A 27074-nucleotide genomic window follows, 5' to 3' on the forward strand; every position below is an offset into this window, starting at 1 on the left:
ATTAAGATCCCCAAAATGTTAGCATGCACCTAGTAAATTTGGCTGCACAGCAAGCTGCTGCATATACTTGATGTATCAGGCAGCAGTTACTGGATTAGTATCAGTAAACAGAAAGGAAATAGTTGCCAGAATATATTTTGTTTCAGATCCTTTATTTATTTAAAATTCCAAACAATCTTCTAGGGATAGGTGTTTTCTTCTGCACATATCAGCTTTGTCTAACAACTTGACAGCTGGAGAGGAGGTTTTGCAAAACCTCAACAACTTTTCTGAAGAAAAATAGAAGTAACCTAGAATCCAGTAAAATTAGCGTTGGGCGAACCTCCAGATGGTTGAATGGTCATATAAGCACACAAATTCACAAGTCTCCAGAACTAATCTGATCTTCCCACATCTGAAACATTTGGTTGAACATCTCACAAGAACAGTATCTTTTTCATGGTATTTCAGATCTTTCACTTCCAATCCAGGAAGCACAGAGGGATGTGAAAATGAAAAACAATGAAAAAAATTAACCTAACCTTTGAACCTAAAAAAAGGTTCACTGTGAGGATAAAGAGTGAGGAGTGTCATTTTAATCTAGTAGGTTCGCCCAGCCCTAAATCAAATGTACTTTTCTTACTGAATTCATGTTTGAAATAGAATGATAATGAATCATGTTTACTGTACACAGCACCTTTCATCCAGAAGGATCCCAAAGCGCTTTACAAACTTTAGAAAGAAGAATTACTTCACAAGTCAGTGAAATGTAATCACCTGTCAGGTGAAATGTGGTGACTGTCTATCAGTGCAGAACAACACACTTTATTTTAATACAGGAAATGAAGAATGCTGTAGCCAATTGAAACTATGGGGTGGGTGAGTGGTGGTGGGAATGTCAGATAAGTAGAACATAATTATACAAATTGAAATTTGGCCAGGAGGCTTGGGGATGAGGTGCCTACTCTTACAAGAAGTGCCATGGGATCTTTAATGGTCATAAGTAGTCAGGACCTCAATTTTAAGTCCCTGAGGATAAAAACATTAAAAAACAATGAAAGATACCTTTGTTGAATACATTTCTGGACAATGATATGTGCCAATTATTCTTCTGTCCTGTAAGTTAATAAAATCAAGACCAATTTCCTTAGAGATAAGGTAGCTGTTATCTTTCAGTAAAAATTAATGCACTATAGGGTATTAATAGGATATGCATTTTTAATTAAAGATACAAGGGCCCTCTGAGCCAACAAGTAACATAAGTGTATTCTGGCTTTAGAGGTGCTCTTACTGCCTTGGCCCTGCCACCACAGGTAACAAATTGGTGATGTAAATGTATTTTTTCCAACTGGTCATTCTGACCCAGGAAAATATGATGATATGAAAAGAATCGTAGAAATTATTTTTGGGGGAAGTGGGTGTACAAGCGATTTCAGAAGGTGGTAGAAGGTTAAAAAAATCTCTTGGTGCTGAATGGTTGTTCAACCATACAACAGGACTCTTATGGTGAACAACAGAGTTCAAACATAATTCCCAGGGGTGGGTAGGGAGGATGGGAAGATGATGAAAAAATAGCAGTAAGCACTATGAAAATGAAAGGTGAATTCAGAAGTGGAAAAGTGGTGCCTGGAACACAGCACACATGCAAGAGTTTTCATCACCAGTCTAAAAAGGAGGATGGCAAAATAAATGGCAAAAATGGTATTTATAGTAGGTCCAGGTCAATCTGAGAAAAGCTGACCCTGGAGCTATGAGGGTTGCTGAACTTTTCTGATGGCCTCCCCAAGAAAAGAAATACATAGAGAAGAGTGTTTAAATGTTACCACTGTATAGTCCTCCTGCTATATAGAAACTCCAAAATGATGGCTATCTACAGGAATTCCTGTTATTCATTATTCAATGTACAATATCTTAAATTTACAATGTCTACATTCATTCTCATGTGTATATACATTTAGGAAGAATCACTTCCAAAAACAATGCTGGTATAGAATCAGTATCTTGGTTTTGGGGTATTATCTCCTGTTGTGTTGAACACTTATTGAAAAGGGTGTATTTGTAATGGACAACTTAGCTATTCAAAACAAACAATATCATTGACATCTTTACTTTCTGGTATTCAAACAAAATTCTTGTTTGATCTATATAATATACTATAGACAACTACTTGCAGATACGGATTGCTCATTTTAAACACAGAGTGGAACAAAAGAAATGTACAGGAAATATATGATGGCTGGTCTTTCTAATTGTGAAATCTGGTGAAACAAGAACACAGGTGAGAACTGCATACAAATAATGCACAATTTCATTAGGTAAGATTATCCCCTGACAAAGCAAAACGGTCCACTCGGCCAGGACAGAAAGAGCACGATTACCTCATTTATTCTGAAATTTAAACTGTACTATTGGGCCTCAGCGTTTACAGGTACTGTGAGCTAGCATACTAACTGAGAATCAGCTCACTAGACAGGGATTAAAGGAAATATGCCTTGGAAAGGCACACATACGTGAAATGCCAAAGGACATAAAATAATCTCTCCGGAAAGAATACTACTTAAACCTTATCTATAGGAATTGCATTGGCTATAAGGGATAAGGAGTGTAGGAAGGACACTAGGGGTGAAGTCTCTATACACCCATTGCTAGTTTCATTCTAGAGATTATTAAAAAAATGTAATAGTTTACAAATGGCAGCCTAACGATGTGTACCTGTTCTGGAGTGGTAAATGCACTACTAAAGCTAAACATATATGCACTCAAAAAGGTATGCCCAATATTTCAAAATTTCCAAATATGAAACTCTGCAATGTAAACATGCACATGTGCTTTTGGGTCCCCATGGAAGAAAGTGGGCTTACTTGCAGTTGTTCAAAAAGAAACCTGACAATAAGCAAAGCTCAATGGGTTCAGATTTTGTCACAATTTGAAACATGGGTCAGGTTCACAGACTCTGCAGATAACCTGGGTTGAGAGGTGAACCAACATGGGCGGATTTATGATTTTGCTTGGTTTCAGGCCACGATTGAAATAAAGCTCTGCAGATTCAGTGGAGATTTCCTTCATGTTGTTGGGTTTATTTAAACTCTAAAACTCCAAGTGAAATTCAAGGAGGTATAACTCAAACAGAAAGGAAATGAAAATGAATTGAAAAATCAAATGTGAACAAAGACTGCTGAGCTTTACACATCTCTAATTACTTGTAACAAAATTCCCAGGGCCTAATTTCACCCTCAGATGTGTGTTGCTTGTATGGGTTTCAGTGAGAGCTGTGAATGTGTACATCTGAGAGCAGAATGAGTCATAAATGCTTTAGTATCCTGAATATACAAAATGGCCGTGCCCCAGAAGCCAAAAATAGATATGGTTTTTAATATCCACTGTATGTGTACAGCATTCCATGAATTGAGGATTTTTATTCTGCAACAGTCTATGCATTATAGAAGAGGGAAAGGGGGGAGTGGTCTTTGGGCATGACAATGGGAGTTAAAAAAACCTCAGCAGATATGGACCTGTCACTCCATAATTTCACATTTCCGCACAATATCCATGCTTCCATCAGACCTATGTTTCTTCAAGGTTTGAGCCAAAGCCCAATGAAGTCAGTGGCAAGACTCACTGATTTCAAAGGGCTTTGAATCAGACCCTAAATTTGCTCCATGTCTTAACAATGTGGAGGACACTATTGGGTAGGGCCAGAGATGTGATTCTTGGCCTCCTTATATTCATCTTGGTCCCCAGATTCTAGTTTGCAGTAGCCATTTTGTAATACCAGCTATCCTTGCACCTGAACCAGCCAGTGGAGAGAGGAATGAGGAGCAGTCTGTACAGATACAATTTTTAGCTTATTTTTAGTCTGGAAAGGTTTGGCCCTACCTTATTTCCTAGCAGAGTGGGAGGGACAAAGCATATAGAGAAAATCTTTAAATTGCATGTTCAATATCCATTTCCATGAAACAACTTTAGTTGACTGTACCCAACAATTGAAGTCTCTGAATCAGGACAGCATCCCAATTCAGGACAGCACTTAAGCAGATGCTTTTTTTTTAAATCGGTCTTACGCACATGCTTAAAGTTAAGCATAGACTTAAGTCCTTTCCTGAATAGGGGCTTAAATATTATATTAATAATAAGCCCTTCACCCCAAATCTACAATAGTAATGTATGTAATAGTTGTTAGCTATTACAAATTCTCAGGGGAAGGAGGAAGGATTCATGAGGAGGAGGAAAGAATTTTCCAAGGCAAAGCAGATAAGATAACTCAGGGATGGGACTGATACATGGGAAAACAACAGTGAATGTATTTCAGCTGTCCCAAAGGAATGCGCTTATACACATCTAACAAACAGACCTTTTTAAACTTTTTTAATATTTGTCAAGTTAAATATCTGTTATTAGCAAAAAAACACATTATTTAAGATACAGTGCAATTAAGAAACCTAAAGCAAAGAAAAAGTATGCATTTGAAAAATGTAATTAGAACTTCAATGATCATGTTTAAAGGCAATCATCACCTCTTTAGATATCTGAGTGCAGAGAAAACGGGAAGTCTGTAAAAATATGACATCACAAAAGACCATAACTGAAGTGAAAAAAACATTTCATTCTAACCTATATTGGTTGTAGCTTAAAGCAAACATAAAATAGTGAACCAAATTTTCTCAAATGTGCATGTAGCAAACACATTTTTTTCCTGATTGGAAACTAATCTGAAAGTTAAAATTGGACCTGTCTGAATTACATGTACATTTTTTTTTTTAAATGGAACAATTCTCCTTGTGCCCTGGGGTTCAAAAAAGCAACCTTTACCTGAAATAATATAAAAGGAAGCTTTTTATTAGAGCTGTCTGAAAATTTTCAAAATGTCCATGAAAATTTTCAGCAAAATTATACAAATTTTGAGAAATTTAGGAAGTAGCGAAGATAAGGGATTTAGAATGGAATATCTTGAGTTCCAGTTATTGATGGCTGTAATATACTAACCAGAGAAACCAGGAATCATGAAGCTCAGATTTCTCACTCTGGGAGATCATATCACAGATATTATTGTAAGTACATTTACATATGTTTACCTGTTGGGGGGAAATCATACAAAAATGCTTTTGTTGTGAGGGGAAAATGTTAACCATTCATTTTTAAGCAGCAGATTAATTGAACACAATGTTATCCCAGATCATAATTTAAGAGCGAGGAATTTATTTCCTTTAAAAATAAATTAAGTATAATAGATAACGTAAGTCTTGAGGTAAGTGAGCAACATTCCCCATGATGATTAGCTGTGTGATTTAGGACCTAACTGAAGACAGAAATAAGCTGATGATCTGGAAGCATGTGTGGAAGTGTGTCATGTATGTTTTCCATATCTGAAAGATATTTGTTTTTTTTCTTGCATACTGAAATGTTTTTGTACATAAAACAAAAATCTTATTGACTTGCGCTCAGGAGGATCTACAGGACTGGATCCTAATATAAATTAAGCTTATAAAGTACCTCATCATAAGGAGCATGCACCAAAAGCTACCACAGAAAGAGTACCCAATGCTTATCTCCAAACATTTATAACTGAAATTCTCTATTGCAGCTTTTCAGATGTTTCCTGAAAAGCTTATGTTGGAAATACTCGGTTATCATCACAACTGGTGGTAGCAATTTGAAAAGATAAACACAAAGATCTTATGCCATCATTTGGAAATAGCTGTGTTTTTGATACACAAGCTGAACAGCCAAAATAACGCTGATAAGTTTTGGCACATCCATCAAACTCACTCCTGTAAAATATAGACAAACTATTTTTCTTAAATGAAGTCAAGTATAATATATGAAGCCTTATGTGGCAAGCACAAGGGGATATTTAATCACATCTTGGAAGATAAGAAACTGGAGAGAGGATTGCATGGCATGCTCTATTCATCTTCATCCACTATAACTGCTTGGATGCAGGTTTGATCTTAGGATTTTGGGAAACATCAGAGTTATGATTCTTTTGTACCCATCTCAAAGCTTAAGGGAGGCACTGGAGTCACTGGCCTGAAGAGGCAGAGGCAAAGACTGTGAACAAGACATGGGATGAAATTTCTATTGACTTCAACAGGGCCAGGATTTCACTCATGATTATTATGGGGAACCATTTGCAAATTTCCAGCCACAGAAAAATGTTTACATTTTTAAGGTTATCTTCATAACAAAGGGGCTAGAAATGTACTTGTAAACACAAATGAAAAAAAAAATTTAGCAGTGAGTTCAGGGTCTCAAAAATTGGCTGTGGCAATGGGCTTCACTGATTGTTCAGCATAATTAAAATTAGCAATGCTCTGTTGTAAAGTAATTAGAAAAGCTCCATCATTCAATTTGTTAGAATTAGGACAATAATGTGCATCTTACCTGTACTTTGATAATCTAGTTTTTGGGTGTGTTTTGGGGAAATATGAGTGACAAGAACAGAATGAGGGTTTCTATTGCAAAAGAAACAGGCATTTTAGACTTTTTTCCAAGTAAATTCTGCATGGATGTCTGAAATATCCAAGTACATTATATGCTTCGATTTATATGCACAATCGTTCTATAGTTGGTAAAAAAGGGAATACATAGTTTTGCCCCTTTTTGCCATTTTCAGTTGGAAATTTGATTTTTTTTATACTCAAATTAGCTATGATATCCACACTATGATGTATATAACCAGTCTGCAAATACCAGAAAATTCAAATTATCAATGAAAAATAGGGTGGGAAAAAATCATTTTTGGTGGAAATTTTATTCTAATTATTTACTAGGTCTATTGTGTGTGCACATGTATATCTATAAATGACAATTTATTTAAATATTTTGCGTGTATGTATGCATGTGTGCACACACACACAGAGCACACGTGTAACATTGGACTCCACTTTCCAGCAACATCCTCATTCCATGTATTTTAAGAACATACTGGGTTTAATCTCAGCAAAGCAAACAGAATTTGTGTGTCTCGGAAAAAAAGTGTAAAATGACTAAGTTTATTTGGCAACTGTCCCCCTCACTTATTATGTACAGTGGTATCAATAACTTATATTTGCAACTGACCAATACCCGGGTTATTCAGGTCATCCTAAACGAGTGCTGATAAAATCTTTATGCCACACCCGCTATATATTTGGTATATGACATATGTTACAAAAATCCTATTTTACAGGTGTGTTATTTTTTAATTTTTGGCTTTTGGAATTTTCTTTTGTAGCCCTCTGGCTACAAGTCCAAGTCTATAGGGCTCAGAGGAGCCACCTAAAAATGACGTAGTACTTTTTCTACACTTAAAAAGTTCTTCACCTTTATTGTCTGATACGTAGAACTTTATGCAGCAAGTAAAAATCTCCCATTTCCAAAGGTAATGTTTCCTGTCTCTAGCCCTGCAGGAACTTGAGATAATAGAAGAGTGACTGAGTGGACAGAGGGTGATTCAGAAACATTGTTAAGATAATACTGCTCCGTGCTGTATCACCCTTTCTGCAGTTTCCCCCAGTGGAGATTTAGGGCAGCTGTAGCTGTGGGGCCTCTGGCAGATACAGTGCCAGGGAGCTGAAGTCCATTTTGGGGCTAGAGTCAGTGTGGCAGTAGAGGGCCTTTGTGTGCAGAGCCTCAAGACCCATCAGGTTTGGGAGTAGGCCACGCCATATTTACTGGGGGAGAGGAAGGTACATCACCTTCCCTCTGCCTCCATTCTGATTGCATGCTATGGGGCAATTTCCATGTAGAAATCCCTAGTCACATCTAGTGACTTTTCAAGGCAGATGATGGGGACTGAAGAGAGAAGGATGATCTGGCCTTTTGTGTTTCAATATAGCAGGTCAACTCAATGCTGCATTAACGTAGCTGATTCTCCTGCTTCAGATGCTGATTTCAGGATAACATTTAAAACTGGGAAGTAAGAAATAAAGGAAGAAAAGGAGAAATAAAACAAAGTTTAAAAAAAAACCCTCTCAATTCTTTCTCCTACCCTCGCTCTAGCCTGGCCTGATGACTTTCTCAGGAACCTGGTTCCAGTTTCTATCCCTATCCATATAAGGAATTCTGTGTGAGAAAAAACAAACAAACATTGTAGCAGTATTCAGGGAATGTATGGGAATTTCAAGCTTCTGGGTGAATTTAACCTTTATAGCACAGGATTGTTTTTTTTACCCTTTCCCATTGAATATAATACAACTTTGGGGCAAGGACTGTCTTTCTGTTCTGTGTTTATACAACACCTAACACAATGGGGTCCTGGTCTATCACTGGAACACCTAGCTATGACAATAATACGAATAATGTACAATAATAATACACATGCAGAATATGCATTAATCTATTACTCTGCATATGTGTATATTTTATATACATACACACAGAGGGTTGATAATACATATGCACACAACTACGTTGTATTACAAATATTGTTAGTCCATTTATTTTTAGTCCATTTTGACTTTTCTGCTCATTAATATGGATCCTTATCAGCATGCAAGAAAAAACAATATCTTTATGAAATAATGCAGTCTGACTGTACATTAAGGAAATCAGTACTTTCCATACTGAAAATCCAAGAAGGCAAGGTAGCAATCATTTTCACTATTTTTTGAAATAAGGGAAATAATTCTGGGTTGAGATCTGACACAGCAATTTTGTTCTAAAATAGTGTTGAGGAGTTAACTGGTTCTTTCTACAAGAACTTAAAGAACTGTCTAGTGAACTTAAAAATATATAGACAAGGTGTTAAACTACTTTTGTATCTTTTATCAGAGCACAAGGCTCTCAAATATATATAGTTATGTGGTGGGGAAGAGTTGCAAAAGATGGATTAAAAATGTCTAATCTCGCTCTCTCATCAAAACTGTAGATAGGTAAATCACAATTATCTTAATGCTGATTATCTGAATTTTGGATTACCTGAAATATGTTTCACTCTCTAAATTAAAATAATAATAAAAAACTCCTAAAAAATACCCAAAACAAATTTATCTGCAAATCAGATTATCTAAAGGTTTCAGATATCACTGAGACATGAGGATAATGAATTTGTACCTGGTATTCTTGTACATTCCAATGATTATAATATTAATGATCCTTGCTTCAGCCAATAACCTCAACATTCTTATGCATGGTACCCTAAAAGGTAAGGTTTATTATATTGATTTTAAAGAGGTGCAAAAGACTTGTTCGTGGTCACAAAGCTGAAATCTTTGGCAGGACCAGGCAGCATCTAGCAGTGTGGTTTCCAGTCCTTTCCATTGTACTTAAGCAGTGTTCCCTCCCTATGTTTTATCTGCAGTAAGCGCAATATGCCAAAAGTTCTTACACCTGACTGTACTAGTTGGACTTACATAAACTGTTTAAGAATTATAAGAGCTAGTTCGTTAATTTAGGGTCAGTGTTGGATGACAGGTTCTTACATGATGTAGGCAGCCTGATTTGTCTTAAACAATCAGAGAATGTGCACACACTGTTTTACACGAATTAAAGATGGCATTGTGAGGATCACAGCCGCAGACAGAAAACCCCACATAACCAACTTGACCTTTATTCTGATGTCAGTTGGAATTTCACTATGGACTGTAGAGAAAAGTCACCTTCTGATCACTTCTGTAAAAGGCCACAGGCTAAGATTGGAACTTCCTCAAATTGTATTCATATCAAACTCCTAGATAATGCTAATGGGGGATAGGGTTTGCTTTTTTGTGGTTTTCAGGTGTTTTTCTATGATGTGTGAATGGCAAATTTAGGATGAAAGATGTGGGGTCAATACTGGGCTTTTGTGTTTATGGTGCTTTTATTATCACTGTCCATTTTTATGACAAACCTCGTAATCTGATTCAACAAGGAAGATATTCTTGATGCTGCGCCTGAAGCTAACTCCCATTACAGTTTTAGTAGTAGCATAAACAAAACAAAACACACCTCTTTAAAGTCGTAAACAATATTTTAGTTGAAAATTTAGCAGTTAGAGTGTTTTTAGGGCTGAAGGTCCTTATGGCACAGGACAGAGGGTGATATAGCAGATTTTAAATTGAACTTTTTAGGCCCCTGAAAGTGATGCTGTAATAGAATATTGTGTGGTTCAGTTCCAGTGATTGAGTATGTTTGTTTTAAAGCTCATCTTTTTTTTTTCTAGGCTTTGACTGTCCAATTGATGTTTGTGGGCCAGATTTTGCTGTCCTTACTCATGTTGAATAGACTCTTGCTCTACAAGTAGCCTCAAAGATTCAATAGCAGTGCACAGGGAATAAAGTATTGTTCATTGTGAATAAGGATGGCAGAATCTGATCCCATGTTAACTGGCCTTTGTCTCTCTCCTTCTATACTACACAGTCTCTACACTTTTTACATGCCTTGCCATTCTCCATTCCCCCTCACTACAGTCTCCTCTCTTCAGCTGAAGTCAAAACCTTCTTCCACCTCATCTCTCTCATTCCCTCATCTCTGTACTTAATGACCTTGGAATAAAATTATTCCACTTTAATTCTCAGGGAAAGATCCTGACCCCCTCCCTCACTCTAACCCATTCTGTGCTTTTCTGGTGGTGCAAATGGGCTGGAAATCTGGCATAAACAGACAGATGGAGATTTGTCCAGAAAAAGGTAGCCTCAAGTGGTAAGACACTAGCATACCCAGCTCTACACCATTTAAACCATTCTCTCCTCCTTATCCTAGCTCAGATCTGTGAGCCTCTGTGTGCGAGTGTGCATGGTGCCTTGCCATGCTACTCTCCAAGTTCTCCCCACCTACCTACTTGGCAGGGAGAGTACCAAGTGTGCATCCCCCGTTTTCCCCTCTTCCCTCACACCCAGACCCATAGTTCAGCGAGCCCTTGCATGGCTACACAAGGGTGGGAATGCAAAAGGCATGCACAACTCTGTGTCGTGTAACAGTAATATGCTGTAACTATCAGTCACGTTGACTTTAGATACCTAACAGAACAGAGACTCCTGGGTAAAGAATCATTCATTGTTTAAAAAAATCTGTTATGTCCAGATAAAATGCCTTTTCTAAACATGGAGATGTTTGCAGTGTCAGATCACATGTAAAAAAAAAAAAAAAAAAATCTTCTGGCTCAAAGAATCTATTTCAACAGTCTTATAAAATGTTTTATAATGTAAGTAAATAGAGTTGGTGTTAGACTTCAAGAGGAGGGGGACATCACTTTATTCATGCTCAGATTAAGATAAAACAGGACCTTGAGTACAGTATTAGTATGCGTGTGCCTCAGGTCATCCCATGTTGTAGGTACGCAACCTGTGACAGTTGAAACATCTCTGTGCTTCAAGCTATTTCAGGACTACCTGGGCTTTAGATATAAATAAATTGTATAAACTGTGAAACCGCACAGTCAGTGACACATCAACACTGTAAAAGGGTTTTGAATATTGAAAAACTAAAATTATTATTTTGAGCTGAACTAGCAAAATGTTTATTTTAAATAAGCAGAGTTCTTCAATAAAATTTTACAATTTTTGCTTGAAACAATGTGGTTTAATGTACACTGGACCACCAACACTATTATAGGGGACTGTGTTGGACCCTTCAGCATGTTAACAGACAAAAATGCTGTGATTGCAAAAAATAATTAAATACTTTAATTTAGAAAACGACTAAGTGCAGTGTGAGCGACCTGTGGTTAAGCAACAGAAAGGGTATAGTACCAGATACTGAAGGTAAAAAGTGACTGCATTAAGCACATATGGGGATGGCTTCAGGGACATACAGACTGCACATGCCAGCGTCAGCTACTGCCCTGGTGAGGAAGGTGTATTCACTCCTGGGGGAAGGTAAGGAAAAGCAGTTTTTTTACTTCAGTGCTCCACCCAGAGAGTCAGCTTTAGCTTTCTGTTAAATGAGTCACTTTGTAGAAACTGTAGCAGAAATACGCTGTGATAGTACATCCCCCAGATGCACTGTCTATACCCCGCTTCCCATCCAGTGCTGCCTCACACTTTTGAGGTAGCATTTCCCTGCTCTGCAAGTGAAAAGGTACTTCACACCACCACCCCAACCTCCCCTAGGCAAAATTTCCATTGGCAAGGCCCCTGGACACTAGGTTATGGAAGTAGAGGGCATAGAACAGGCTTGCAATTAGCCCAGCATGTTTATTATATGCTTCATTGTACCGTCCATAACATCCATTAAATCATCATGTTGTGATGAAGGAGTTTTCTGATTTATCAAGAACTATAAATAATATTATTGCCATTGAAATAGTGTTCAAATGTTTGTTTCTGTCTTAATGCTACATCCAGAGAAACCACTAAAAGTGGTAGTCTGAGTCAAGTGGGATGAAGTGCTAACAAGAATGACTGTGAAGAAAACATTGACAATTCCAAAGGACATAATGATGGAAGCTAAGCATGGCTCAGCATAGGCTGCTTGGATAAATTCAGGGCTAAAAAGAAGCTATATTGGAAATACAAAGTTGAAAGGTAACCAGTTAGGATTACATGTCCTGCATGGGAGAAGGAAGAGAAGCAGAGACAGTAGAAAATATGGCTTACTAATGGGAACAGAGTTGTAAGCTACAACAGAAATCCAAAATGAAATTTCTGCTAAGCAGTTAGGAAATCAATGAGAGTGGTGGAAGATGGCAGAACTAATGCATTTAGTAACTCTTTCTAATAACAACAAAGACAAGATTACTAACTCAACAATGTAAGAATAAACCCAGAACTTAATAAGAGACAGAATTTAGCAAAAGTTTACTTAAAGAACCTGCAAGTCTAATGGCAAGCAGACCTACATCCCAGAATTCTGGGGGATACGTGAGTACTGAAGTAGTCATCAGCTAATATCTGTATCAGCTGTGGAGACCTAGAGAGGTCCCAGAAGACTGGAAGTGTGTCAGCCTGGTACCATATTTGTTTCTACCCTTAAAACTTCATATCCATCCCTTGCAAAGTAATGAAGGAAATAGGGGGAAAAATTATAATCATCTGAAGCAAAAGCATCATGGGGCTAAACATGGGTTAAGAACAAATCCTGCCAGACCAATTTCATAGTCTATTTTGATATGATTACAAAATTAGTAGATGAAGGGAATGCAGTGGACATTATGTCTGGATCTCAGAAAAGCACTTGATACAGTATCACAGAGGAGGGGAGCCAACACAAGATGCCTTGGACAGAAAAACAATTAAAATGGATCAAAAACTGGCTATCTAACCGTATACAGAGAGTAATCGTAATTGGTAGTCCGTCTAGTTGGGGAGAGATTTCCAGTGGGGTCCAGGGATCGGAATTCGGTCCCATTTTGTTTAATATCTTTATAAAAGACCTGGAAGACAAAGTAGAGAATACGCTACATAAGTCTGTAGATTCTACTAATTAGGGAATGGCGGTCAAAACTAGAGGTGGCATAGAAAAATGCAAAAGCATTTTAGGAATTAAAAGGACAAAATAAAAATGAGAATTTTCACTAAAATAAAAAAGATTATATAATTTTACCACAAATGTATTGAATATAAAATAATTCTAAATGTCCATACAAAACGAGAAGAAAGGTTTTATTGACCTTTAATGCTACTCTTAGCTTTAGCAGATAGATGAGTTCACGGTTAGAAAATAAAACCCAATATAATATTAGGCTGAAGTGTGCAAGTCATACTATCTCTTCAAGGTGCAGAGAGGTAATACTCCTGCTTTATTCATACTTACTACATCAACACTTGCAATACTCTGTATCATTTTGGGCACCTCAGTATAAAAAGGATGTTAATAAACTGAAGGCACTATCGAGATGACAAAGGTAGGAAGTATGAGGATAGCCTGGGAACATTAAATATATATGTATGTGGGTTGGAAAAGAGATGTCGAGAATAAACGTGTTAACTATCTGCAAACAACTGGAGTGTCCCCACAACAAGGGGAAATGGAAACTGTTAAAGTCAGCAGAGGAAGGCAAACCTGGAAGTAATAGTATGAAATTGCTTACAAGGAATACAATAAGACTTGACGTGAGGAGAAAGGTTGTTAGGAGAGTTAAAACATGGACTAAATTACTGAGGTCAGCTGATGAAACTTCAACTTTAAAATATAGGCGGGTGAGGACAAAACACCTCATAAGGAAATAAGGGAAACTCCGACATATTGCAGGAAGATGGGGCTTGATCATCTACATGGCCTTTCTAACCTGAAGTGGCTATGAAGTAAAATAGAACTTGTCATACATGATATGTTTTTAAACTAATCTATGGTTATATATTTCCAGATAATCTATTATGAAATTTTCCTTCCTGTTGTCTATTTTTTAACTCTCATTGATTTTATTATTGAAACTATGCACTGCAAAAACAAAGAAGGGATATAGGATCACAAAAATTAAAAGGAAGGAAGGAAGGAAGGAAGAAAAAAAGACTGCATTTCTGTCCTACCTGAAGCCTGAAAGATAAAGAGATGCAAGGCATTTAGCATGAATACGGTATGAAATGTAATTGAAAATATTAGATTTGACCACACTGTCATATGGAAAAGTCCCCAGGAGGTCCTGGATGAAGGCTGGTGGAATTCAGTCAAATGGCATAAACCGGAGAGTTGATACTTCTGACTCTCAGAACCCCAAAGCTCCCCACAGATCCCAGGGGATTCATAGGAGGCCATGGACACCAAAGAAGAGCCCCTGCCTTTCTACAGATTCTGGAACTCCCTGATCCCTGGACATCAAGGAGCAAGTGGCACCATGCCGCCAATGTTTCTGTCTGCCCAGGACCTGCTGCATGCAGGGGAGCAGAGCCCTGCAACAGGACTGGGATCCTACAGGACCTGCTGCCATAATAGCAGGAGTGGGTAAAATGTACTTTGTTGCAGGTGGGATTGAATTGGCAAAAAAATACTGTGGTAATTTGCAGGAAAACACATTAAAACTTTTAATACTCAAATTAAAACGAAGGATAGAAAAGATATTTGATGTCTATTATAACAGCAGTTAAAGTATTTTTTAAATGGTTTAAGCAAGATTTGTATTATTCTTTTAGTGGTAAAAATTGTGTCTGAATTCCATTTATATGTATAACATATTAAACAGCTGTGGGTTTTTTTTGTTTTTGTTTTTAGAAGCATAGGGGACTCTGTCTGTCTTGCAGGATCTGAGGTTTTTGCAGGTGGGATTAAAAATGCAAGAAACAATTTGAGAGTGGGTATTGTGGGGCAGGCCAGGAGGGAGATTAAAAAAAATAGCCCCATGCAGGGCACTACAGGGGAGTTCAACAGTGGAAGGGGGAGATGTGTTCATTTTCTCCACTGATTCCTCATGGGAAGACTTGAGGATGGAGGGGATGAGAGCATCCCCACTGGGGGTAGGGGAGTTGTAGGAAAGAAAAATGTGAACCTCTGCTAGTTTCTGTGTTAAACGTCAAAGAAATATATTTCAGATTTGTTGGACCAATGGGCAGTTCTCCAAAATAGAAATCAACCAGTCTGGTGTATTGCAACATTTCCAGTGATTATGAAGCCTCTTTTTAGCACTATTCTCTATTATGTTTGCAGCAACACAGCTGTATGACAATTTAAAGTTTATGGGCCAGATTTTCCATAAGGATTTAGAACTTCTGTGTTGCTCCAGAGATGTGAGAGAGAGATTCTGGCTGTAACTGAGCAACTGAAAAGTCCCTTGGCAACAGCAAATGCTCAGCTACGGAAAGCTGGCCAAGCCAGCTCCTGCACCAATTGCCCCCTCCCTACCCAGCATAGGGGTGTCTTGTTGGAGGGAAGAGGCTGGGTGGAGCTCTGCTCTGCTCCGCTCCACTGCATTTTGACTCCCACCTGGCATAATTCAGAGCAGGCCCTAAACTATTTCAGCTCCAGCCAGGTCTGAGATCAGGGCCAGCATAAAAAAGGTTGGGATCACGAAGCTGTTACTGACTCCCTGACACCTCCCCTTTCAGCATAGGAGAGGATCTTGTCCACACGGAAGTTACTTAAAACTCATTGAGATGCAGGGTTTACAACTGAGAATCTCATTGATCCATATCAATGTGCTTGTTAGTTCCTGAATTTTGAGATTAGCAGGATGAACAAAATGGGTACAGTTTGTCTCTGGATGAAGTTATTCATTTCATTATGTGGATGGCTGTGTGCATATACTGCATGGATAATTATACAGAGGACAGCACAAGGGAAACTGTGTGCTACAAAGACATACAGGGCAAACTACACCCAGTGGCTCTGAGGACATCATAGTAATTTACGTGCCTGAATCTTTTCATTGACTTCAGTGGGTTTTGAATTAGCCCTTATGAAAGCAAAATTACACTGGATGGTGATGATAGAACCCTAATATGTGCAGCTCTATTTACAGAATATCTGTGTTCAGTATATACTATGATTTTCCCAAGATTCTAACAAGAAAAAAGTTATTTTTATTATTATAAATGAGCACAAAATACACTGTTGGGTTTTTGTGGGGCATGGTTCTGTTTGCTAAAGGAAAACCAGTTTTAAAAAAATAACCAAGTGAAATAAAATCTTGTAATTTTTTTTCATTGGTTTTAATTCAATTGTATTATGAACACTGGAATGGTGAAGGGCGAATGGGATGAGTTATGAGAGTGTGACATCAATGATAAATAGCAGTCCTCATGCATGTGCCTTAATTCATTTGCATACTACAATCCTATTAAATAAAAGCAGTTTTCTTATTGTTTTCTCACATTACAAAAAATAAAAGTTAAAAAAAATTCTAGCTAGTATATGAAATATGAGCCATGAAATATAATCCTCCAGTTGAAAACATTCAGTAAAGCATGTTTATAGGTGCCAGCTGATAGTGGAACTTTAGCTCCTGCAGTTAAAAATACATACCCTTCCATCCCCTTAAACCCATACTTACTACATCTGTATAAAAATCTGGGCTGCAATTAAACATTCTACCTCCAGAGCTGTGTGAAACTTCTCCATTTCCATCCATGCAAACTTTTTCCTCTGGTTTTGAATTTGTACCCTCTAAGTTTCATGCTGAATTACAGAAGTCTAAAATCCCCCAAACTAAAAGAAAAGCAAGCTGAAACCTTGATCTGGTTTCTGATCTGATTGAAAATTAGAACTCTCAGAAATATTGCAATTTTTGTTTTGTGAATTTATACACAATGTTTTTTGCCATTTCGCCGTTAGCATGATTTAGTGCTTATCCCCAAATTTTGCTTTATGAGAAATTTTACCAAAATGGCTACTTTGAATAATGGCCTCATTTTCATTACAAAAAGGGACTGTATGCACTTGAAGGAAGCATATACCTTAGCAACTTCCCCCCAAAATGGCCCATTTTCAGATTCATAAATACACAAAAAGTGACACCATAATTCTGAGTCATTTTGCATTTTGCCAAAAATGTTTTAGACACTTGTAACTGAAAATATGCAAAGCCAACATGTTTCAATGGTTTCCTTAAAAAAAGAAAATCCACACATTACAACTCCAGTGTCTCTGAAAAGTTATGAATCTGGTTCAAGTTTAGGGTTTGTTTGTTACTTGGGTTTCATACAGCTCTTTCTAGCACATCGGCTAATAGCCATCATTTTGGATTTGCTCATTGAAGGCCTCTAAGGAACAAGTTAAATCTTTGCAGTTTATCTTGAAGCATTCCTACCTTCATTTTAAGTGAGGACACACCTCTGAGCTCAGCCTATTCTGAGTATGTGCTTTTTAAACGAACAATCTAACAAACAGTTCCAGCTAGAGGGCAGTATGCGTTGCTGAGATAACTAAGTTTAATGCTTTGCAGAGCTAAGACATGCTCATAGTAATCCTACTTGATTTGTTCTACACAAGAAATTATATTTTTAAGCTCTGTTTGGAAGAAGTGAATCTGCTGTGATCCCTATGCATGGCTAAAATATATCCCCCACTTCAATTTACCTTATTAACATCCATTCGCAACTTTTCATTGTTGGCACTGGCAGCTTTTTCTGCTGCTTTCTTTTGACGCTGGGGTCCCCTGCCAAAGAAGATGTAGTTGACCAATGCGTATTCCAGTAGGGCCATAAAAACGAAGACAAAGCATCCCATCAGATACATGTCAATGGCTTTCACATAGGGAATTTTGGGAAGAGTCTCTCGGAGATGGGTATTGATGGTTGTCATAGTGAGCACAGTTGTGATTCCTGGAAAAAGGAAGACCGTTTCATTGATTATATTCATGTTATCTTCTATCATTATAACTCAATCTTTAAAAGCCAAACTTCAGGGAAGTTAGGAAGGTATTTTTCTTCTTAGTGAAAACAGTGTGGCATAAATCAAATATACAGTAATCTTGACTCATACAAATATGCTTTCTTAAAGGTGGAGCTGTGGACTCCCCTAACTATCTTGGTTATCAGTTGCCAGCAGAGACACTACTTGCCTCGCTGCTTTCCTCTAGAATGTTCTTATGGGCTGTCTTTAGGCTTGAACTCCTGGAAAGAAATCCTGGCCTCACTGAAGTCAATAGCAAAACTTCCACTTGATTCAATGGGACCATGACATCACCCACTTAAATAACTCCTCCTTACAGGCTCAAGTTCTCATATCCATGGATGGAGCAGGCATCAGCAGGAGTGGGCTTGATTTGTGTTAATTTTTAGCAAGCACCGTTCATATTTATACTTGCAATTTGTGCTCAGATAGTGTGACGATGGGCATAATATAAACAAACACACAAAGGATTATTGATGAGATACCTTAAATTCCACAAGCAAAACAATTCTCCTTATTAATGCTGAGAACACAGCTCTTTATATTAATGTAACACTAAGGAGAGGAAGCCCTCCACTTGGCTAGGGGAGAGGTTAGTCAAATGCACAGCCCTGCCAAAATAGTATGGACTTCACACCTGAAAGGAAAAGCAATGTCTATTCCATACTACAGTATTATAGGTTTGCTCTGGACTGCCATGAGCAGAAACAAATAAAATATGTGCTATTTTTAGACTAAAAACAAGTACAATAAAAGAAATCTGATTGAGACAATCAGGATAATTCTAATTACAATTATTATATAGTTAGCTAATTTGGGCATGAAATCGCTTTCAATTTTTATTTAAATTGTGATGATTTGAATGCTGAATCTGAAAATACAAAGCTTAACAAGCTAGGCAAAGAAACCCAACAGAGATTTTTCCCCCCAAATCATGCACTATACAGTATGCCAGAAGCCATAAAAAATATTCTATTACACACTGCATGAGAAGAGTAAAAATGCCTACCTAAAGCAACTCTTGCAGCTGAAGCATCATAATTAATCCAGAATGAAACCCAGGAGAGGATAGTGATCAGAATGGAAGGCATGTAGGTCTGCAGAATGAAGTAGCCAATGTTTCTCTTAAGTTTAAAGCTGAGAGACAGCCGTGGGTAGGCACCTAAAATGGAATATTTAGGGAGGGCCATGATTTACTTTTGCATACCCTTAACATTCTTTGTATCATTTCAGTTTTACACTCTGTTTGCTGCGTTACTGATTTAGCGTACACACAGAATTCCCTTAGCTTGGGAACAACCAATTGCAGATTTTATAACAAGCTCTGTGTCCTGCAACAGTATTTTGTACCGAAGGTGTTTAGTCAGTAATACAGAGATTCACAGCTGCTAATAATTAAAATCTCCTATAATCAGCTGCCAAAGTATTTTCAGAGTGCCAAACTGCGCAAAGGCTTCATTCTTTGATAGCCGCTGAATGCCACGGTAGGTGTGATGCAGCCTTCCCTTTCTGAACTGCCATACATCACCACCAGGCACTAAGGAATATTACAGGTGTGCTACTCAGGAAGGGTTAGAGTGACTGGTGCACAGGGCCCTCACTGGCCTATGCACACTGAAATTCCACTATTTTGAGGACTTCAGAGCACTCAATCCTTGTATATGTCTCTCCCACAGACGTGAACTTCATCAAGACTGTGCAATTGAATGGGACTTTCCTGTACTTGGTTAAACACAGCCAGCAGCCGTGTCAGTTACTTAGGAAACAGTCAAATAAGCAGTACAGGTATGATTCTGCTACCTCTCCCACTGGTGTCACTACATTATTTTAAATGGAGTTACTTCTGATTTACACCAATATAAGAACAGATCTAGGTACTGTGTCCCAAATGGATCAAACTCCCAGGATTCAAGTCCCCCAAATAATAAAGAAAGTCTCTTCGTTGGGGAGAAGTTAAGCCATAAAAGAAACTTGGTTATCAAAATGGAAGGTAGGAGACCAAATAGTATTGACATTGTTTTTATTTCAATAGCTCCAGCTGGAGTTACAATCAGTCCTCTTAAATGAGGAGCACATCCCTGTTAGCACAATTCAGCGTCTTAAAGGTGGAGTTAGAAAAGGGAAATGCTAATGGGTCAGATCCCCAAGGGTTCTAAAAGCCCTAAGAACCCAACCCACAGGGAAAAAATATTAAGCAGAATTAAAAAAAAACAAAAACCTGTATGCAGCCAATTTTGCTTCCTCTCTTTGGGCTACATAATGCCTTCCTAGCCCTGCTGAAAATCATTTCATTGTCAGCAGAAGGAGAATTACAAATCCTGTTGAACCAGGATGAGAAGCTCATGCAGCAGAAGGCGAAGTATTGCATAATACTTTTGCAGCTTGGCACCAGAATTCAGAGAGAGAGAGAGAGAGAGAGAGAGAGAAAGCTTTTCCTGTGGGGTAGGTTATGTCTTGAAGAATTTAGCTAGCTGAAGTGCACAGCCAGTTTATTCAGCTTTCATGGGCTAACTCACTCCAGAAGCCAAGCAATATAGTTTGCTGGAGCAAGCTGTAATACTAGAGATTAATGCCAAACACACAGGAATTCTCTGTGTCAATTCTGTATGTACTATGCTGTGAAAATTTCATGAGAATAGTTCATTTGCAAATTCAGAATTCTTTCTCCATCCTACTCATATCAAATTTTCACTCAGATCAAGGATTTCACTCTTGCAACTAATCTACTTCTAAAATTATTTTCAGTGAGCAAATAGTGTTCCCCTTAAACTCCCCTTCTACAAACCTGTAGAGAAAACAACATTCTTGGTGATAAGCTTGTAGTCTACAATGGAGAATTGTGGCAGTTCAATCTTTGTCACTCCTGTGACTGCATTATCACCCCCACGCCAATAAAATTCAATGTCATCTGTTGTATAGCCATCTATAAAACAGGAGCAAAGAGTTATGACATGTAGCACTTCTGAGATCATGCAGAGTTGTAAAGAACAGTTCAATACATTCATTTGGGAACTTAGAGCAATTTTAATTGCATTTCCTAAAATAAAAATATAAATAATATAACAGATGTGTATTCACAGTCACAATATACAGTCTAGTTATAAATAAATGATTATTTCAAATGGCAATTTTAAAGGGATTTATATTTTTCTTTTTCTTGATTCAGTCATATTACTTTAATAAAATAAACTGCTAAAAGGAAATTAGTACTTAGTGCAGGTGGAGTCCGATGTACATTGTGTTTCAAATTTATTTAATCTCAACTATCAGAAAACAGCATTTAATGTACATTATAATAATGTGCTGTTGAATATGGAACTTCAAATTCTGTATTCAAAACCTATTTTATTTTTCATTAAAAAGTAGATTCACACTTTTATTGCCCAGAAATTAAGTCAAACAAAAATAGACACCTTTATTGTAGATATTGTAAGAAATAAATGTGAGCGCCCCTCCCTTTGTGGCTGCACAGCAGCACATAAATTACTTGTAAAGTTGTGCACAGGTGATATCTGCCCTCTTGGCCAACACAACAAGGGCATCTCCAGAATTGAAAGCATGAGTCTCTACATTCTATAGCATAAGCTAAAGACGCAGGCTCTATAGCGCTGAGTGTAACAGATTCACATCTCTGTGTATTGGACACAGAATGGAGGCACACAACACACACTGACAGCAAGAGCGTATAACACACTAACATTAATGAAGCAGGTGCTTGTAATGTACTAAATGTACATGGCTTGTAATGTTCTAAAAACATAGGAAAATAAATGTTTGTTAACTAGAAAGGGCATTTGTGGTAGGGACACAAATTTTATCTGTAGTCTTCCAGGGTAACTGCATAAGAAAGCTTGATGTGCAGTTGAGCATGACTATAAAATCTTACAATAGGTTAAAAATAAAACCTTTTATGTTGCTTGAGGATGACTCCATTTCAAGGATAATGGACATTTATAGCAAACTGGCAAAACACTACACACTTCATGACTACCTGAAAACGTATCAAATGGTCTCCAAATCTCTTAATTTTTGATCAGCCAAGTGTAGAATAGTAGCACTTAAAAAGTACGCAGATATACAGTGTATCATCAAGTTATGAAGATGAGAACTCAGGAACCCTTTATAACATTAGAATGGTTGGGTTTAAAAGCCTGCTCAACACACAGAGTTAGTTTTAAAGCATTCTCATAGTTTGTGTTTTTCTATAGTGCTCTGGTTTTGTCGGTTTCAGCTTTCTTTGCCTTCCTTCTATAATTTTAAGGGACTAATTGGAAATCTAATGCGCTTTGAGGAAAGCAGACAAAGGAAATATAATAATACCAGACGTGAAAAATAAGTCAGAATGCATGAAAAGTTTCTCCTGGTGTAAGTGGGATACCTTCTTTCACTTTGGCCTCCAGACTATGAGGTCCTGATCATCCTCAACTGATCACCATGCAGGATTGAGCCCCAATACACTGGGCCAAAATTCTGCATGCTAAAAATCCTTGCATTACTCAGTGTGGGAAGGTTTTGTGGTTCGTTAAATTAGGCCAGAATATGGCCCAACATGTTTTCAACTAATTTGTTATCTTTTATTCACAGTATTCATGTAACTTGCCTGATTCATTCTGTTTAACTGCTTTTGTTTTATTCCCTTTGAAAACTGCATGGACAACAATTTGTTAATTGAAGTCATCCAGAAAAACAGACAAACAAGCTTTCTATTTATTGCGGATGAGTGCCATTCCAGGGTATCCTGTTGTGACCTAAGGCAGCCCTGAAGGTACTCTGGCCTCAATAGTCTCTCGGTTCTTTGTAAGGGCTCACTTTTGAGCTAGAGCACTCGAACAAGATTCCCCCTGTGCAGGCTCTTCTTTAGTCTTAAAAAACCAAAATACACTCTGAGGCCCTCGCCTTTCATTCAAGAGGCCCACAGCCCTCCATCTTGGGCTCTGTGTGTATTCAGTCAAGTGTCTCCTTCAGTCTGCCTTCTTGGTCAGCCCAGATTCTCCTCCTAGGCTCAGGCATCCCACAGTCTTCCCTCTGGGGGTCAGTGTTAATTCAGGACAGTGGCAGCCTGAGAACCAGCTTCTCACAAGCTGGCCTCCCTTTGTAGCTCAGGCCCTGGGCTGAGACAGGGTAGCAGTTCTGCCCCTGCTGATGTCTCCCCTGTTCTAAAGAAAGAGGCGGCATATATACAGACCACTTTTCCAATGCGTGTCCTGGCTGGCTGGGAGGGAGGGGATTCTTGTCCCCACCCAGTCTACTAGACTCCTGGTCTTCGCCCTGAAAAAGGTAATTACCTGGGTCTCCCTAAAACATTGACTATCCTCCTGGGACAACTTCCTCTCTTCTAACACCTGCCTCTGCCTTTCCCTAGGACTGGATCCACTCTAATATCCCTGGAACCTTAAAGGGACATGCCATGAACGGGGACATGCCACGGATATGCCTACTCCCCTTAAGCACACAGACATCCTGTTACACTTGCATTCCTTTTAAAAATATGTCAAGATTATGGATATTTAGAGATATAAGCATATGAAGCAAAAAATAAATTCTCAAAAGCACATACACTGTGGCAGATTCTAGAGCTAGCTAGGAAACAGAATCTCTATCCTGTGGGAAATTATGACATTTCAAAATTTGTGTTCTGATATGGAAAGTTTGAATTTCTAGCTGGATGAAAATATCTGAAAAACAAATTGATTTAGAAACATCGACACTTTTCACTTCAATAACATGGAATCACTTCATTTTGATAATATAGAAATGTTTGGTTTTCATAATGCTGGAACATTCTAAAATGAAACATTAATATAAAATATTAAAAGTTAAAAGTCAAAATGGAACATTTTTCTCTTACTGAAACTAAACGTTTTTACCTTATGGAACCAAAACATTTCAGTGTTTTTTAAACAAAACAGGAAAGACAAAACAAATAGTTTCAACTTTTTACCCATCACAAATTTTGCCAAGATTAATGTTCCCATAAGGCATTTTTAATTTTGATGAAACTGTATCTTCCAATGGAAATTTGTTCAGGCAAAATTTTTTCAACAAGTCCTGGAACATATATCCCCTTTTATCTTAATAGTTGTTTAAAAAAAACCTCAACAGCATGGAATTTGAGATACCAAAAGACTGTCCTGTTCTTAGAACATGAGATAACTGTTACCAAAGAGTAATTGTAAGTAACCATGACTTTTTAATCAAAACACTACTGTCCACTGAAAATACTTTCTTTTATACGAAAAATGAATACATCTGCTGAAAAGGTTTGTTTCCATTTAGCAATTAAAAATCAAGAGTGTCACATTTTTACAAAAGCTCAGCACCAGTTGCTCTGATTTACATAGCTCAATGATTTTTCAAGTGCTCAGCACCCTAAAAACCATAGAAATTGTAGGCCACTGTGCACTTGTACAAATCTGGCCATAAGCATACATGAAGGTGGATAAAGAGCAACAAATGAGCAGGATCAGGTCATATTCCTCCAAGAATTCTGCAGAAACTTTGGAATGAAATAGCTGAGTTGTAAACAAAATATCCAATCATTCACTAAAATCAGCTATTATACTGGAGAACTGAAGTATAGTAAAAGGTGCTGGGGTGATATGGGAAGTTTAGGGACTAATGCTTACGTCAACACCAGATAAACTAGTTGAAATAATTATTAGAAATATCATTCTAAAAAAGAAACAAACTAGCATGGCTCCTGTAAAGAAGCTTCCCTAATTTACTAGATAGTGGATAATGGCGAACCTGTTGATATTCTGGTGGACTTTCCAAAGGTCTTGGAAAAGTTCACCACAAGAGGCTGTTAAGGAAATTAAGCAGTCATGGAGTCAAAGGCAAAAAAGTACTGTCATGCATTAGAAACTGCCTAAGTGACAGGCATCATTGAGGACACCTGAATTTTTTTCCATCACTAGGAAAGGATCAACCAACAGCACAAAATGTAGTGTCTGTGCTGTTCTGAGGTGAGAACCCCAATTAGCAAATGCTAAGGATGTTGGAGACATCAGGATATTCGCGATGTCTTGCTACAGCATTTCCTTAATCTTAGCCATAATTAAAACTTTACATATCAGTCACTGATCCAATAGATTGTCAGCATCAAGGGATAGCTTTTTTGAGCTGAGGCTGAATACATGCTTCTTTTAAAATAATTGGCATTGACAAAAAGCCTGGTCAGAAAATGGAGAAAAACTTAACATTTTTGTGAAATTTATTTTGCCTCAAAATTTTTAATTTGCCAAAAATTGGACAAGTTTTGGTTGGCAAACACCACCGGTAAAGGACCACGAGGAAGGAAAAGGATCCACAGCTCAAGCTGCAGCATGACATTCTCCCCAACATATGCAGAGCCTCCATAAGAGTTCAAGCAGAGAGGACCCACTCATTTATTACATTTCTTCTTTGTATCACTTGTAGACTTTTTTTCTCCTCTCACCTATAGGTTTGCCAGAGGAACCGAGTGTAGTTTGGATGGACAACTTTTACACCAAATGTTTCTTCCCTTTCTCTGCCTGTGAACTAGGCAGAGCCATCAATAGGATTAAAGTGGGCAATGTTCTCCACTGACAAGCATCCACAGAGAATTTTTATAGAGCAGAATCCTCATTGAAGGTCATTTTTTTTTATATTTATAAATATAGTAGATGTCTGCTATATACTCTAAAATAATGCAAATCTGGGAAATAGCCAAGCTCACTGCAATCTGTTGACAGAAGCCTGATCAAATATAGTCCAGCAATCATCAAAAATGATTGCAGAATGAGTCATGTTGATGCTCCTGAAGTGCTACAGTTGCTACAATAACCAATGAACAACATGCTTTTTTCATGTTCAAAATACACCTGCTATTAGCTGTTTGCATCTTTGGAGACTAGAAACATTAGTATACTAAGAAAATTATCTTCATGGAAAGCTACGCAGTACACTTTAAGGCTTCAGAGCAATAATCAACAGTGCATTGTATTTAGCACACAAAGATATTTTCCTATGGATAGCAAAGCATTCTTTTAAGTAAAGCTTCCGTAGTTCAGATTAGGTTGGAATTATTCTACTATATTTGCTGTTATTAAAAAAGCCAAATTACATACTTACTCCAGAAATGGGAATTATTTTGTCCTATAGGGAAAATAATGCATTTCACAGCTTAATTATGCTTTCCTGAAAACTGCCTAATTACACGAGAGCTTCCCTCCGTATCCCTCATTTCTTCAATTAACCTTATTCTATTTTCTCCACAGCCTGGAAATATCTAAAAGGTAGAAACTTAAATGTGCAATACTTTAAATGTTTCTTTCCAACAGAGAGGGCCTGAAACACTTGGGCTCTATTAACTGCTGAGCATGGTTACGAAACACATAGGTAAGGCATGCATTTTTTCCTTTGTGACATCTGGCTCTGTAATTGAGACTACTGCACTTTCTCACCTAACGCACTGTAATTTACGTGGACACTAATGATAATTTTTTAAAAGGGTTTCCACTTCCTTTATAGGCATCTCTCCACAATATTACTCATGGTAAATATGCAGCACCTTACTGTTGTGACATCCTCATTATAGCCCCTAGTTAACTCTTTTTCTTTGGTGGACTTTCAGTGCAAATGTTACTATTAGGGTTAGTCCTTTGGTTTTCCAGCATCTGCATGTCACTGTACTCAATGTACTTCACCTAAGCTTGTACCACAGATTTTTCCCCCAAAACAGTTCTATAAAGCTGACTCTACTAATAACAAAATCTGTTGTCATTTCTCCCACTGCCATCTGGAAAGAACACTTTCTTTTCATGCTATGCAGCAGATACTCCAGAATGAAGAGCAAATGGAGTAACTGCTGCCTAGCAAGGAGGGAAATTTATGACAAAAAAATGGGACAGCGGATACAAACAAGATGTTTCTACTCTGTACAGAATCCCTGATTTCAAATGCTGCAAGGAAAT

General features: G+C 37.7%; 1 protein-coding gene across 4 annotated transcripts in view; it reads right to left on the reverse strand.

Annotated features, from left to right (window-relative positions):
• The window catches only part of GABRB2 (gamma-aminobutyric acid type A receptor subunit beta2), a 225670-nt gene that overhangs the window by 19783 nt on the left and 178813 nt on the right, over positions 1-27074 (reverse strand). For 2 of the 4 annotated variants that reach the window (XM_067566618.1, XM_067566617.1), the window contains exons 8-10: positions 20924-21061; positions 19148-19300; positions 17824-18068 (exon numbers count right to left, since the gene is read on the reverse strand). In XM_067566618.1, the coding sequence (XP_067422719.1) occupies positions 17824-18068; positions 19148-19300; positions 20924-21061 (536 nt within the window). Of the gene's footprint in view, positions 1-7764; positions 7870-13138; positions 13250-17823; positions 18069-19147; positions 19301-20923; positions 21062-27074 lie in introns of those variants that run through there. The other 2 variants (XM_067566616.1, XM_067566619.1) reach the window with 2 other exon arrangements.

This window comes from Emydura macquarii, unplaced genomic scaffold, assembly GCF_026122565.2.
Source record: "Emydura macquarii macquarii isolate MOO-44397 ecotype Brisbane River unplaced genomic scaffold, CSIRO-AGI_Emac_v2 contig_2768, whole genome shotgun sequence".
NCBI classification, from domain to species: domain Eukaryota; kingdom Metazoa; phylum Chordata; order Testudines; family Chelidae; genus Emydura; species Emydura macquarii.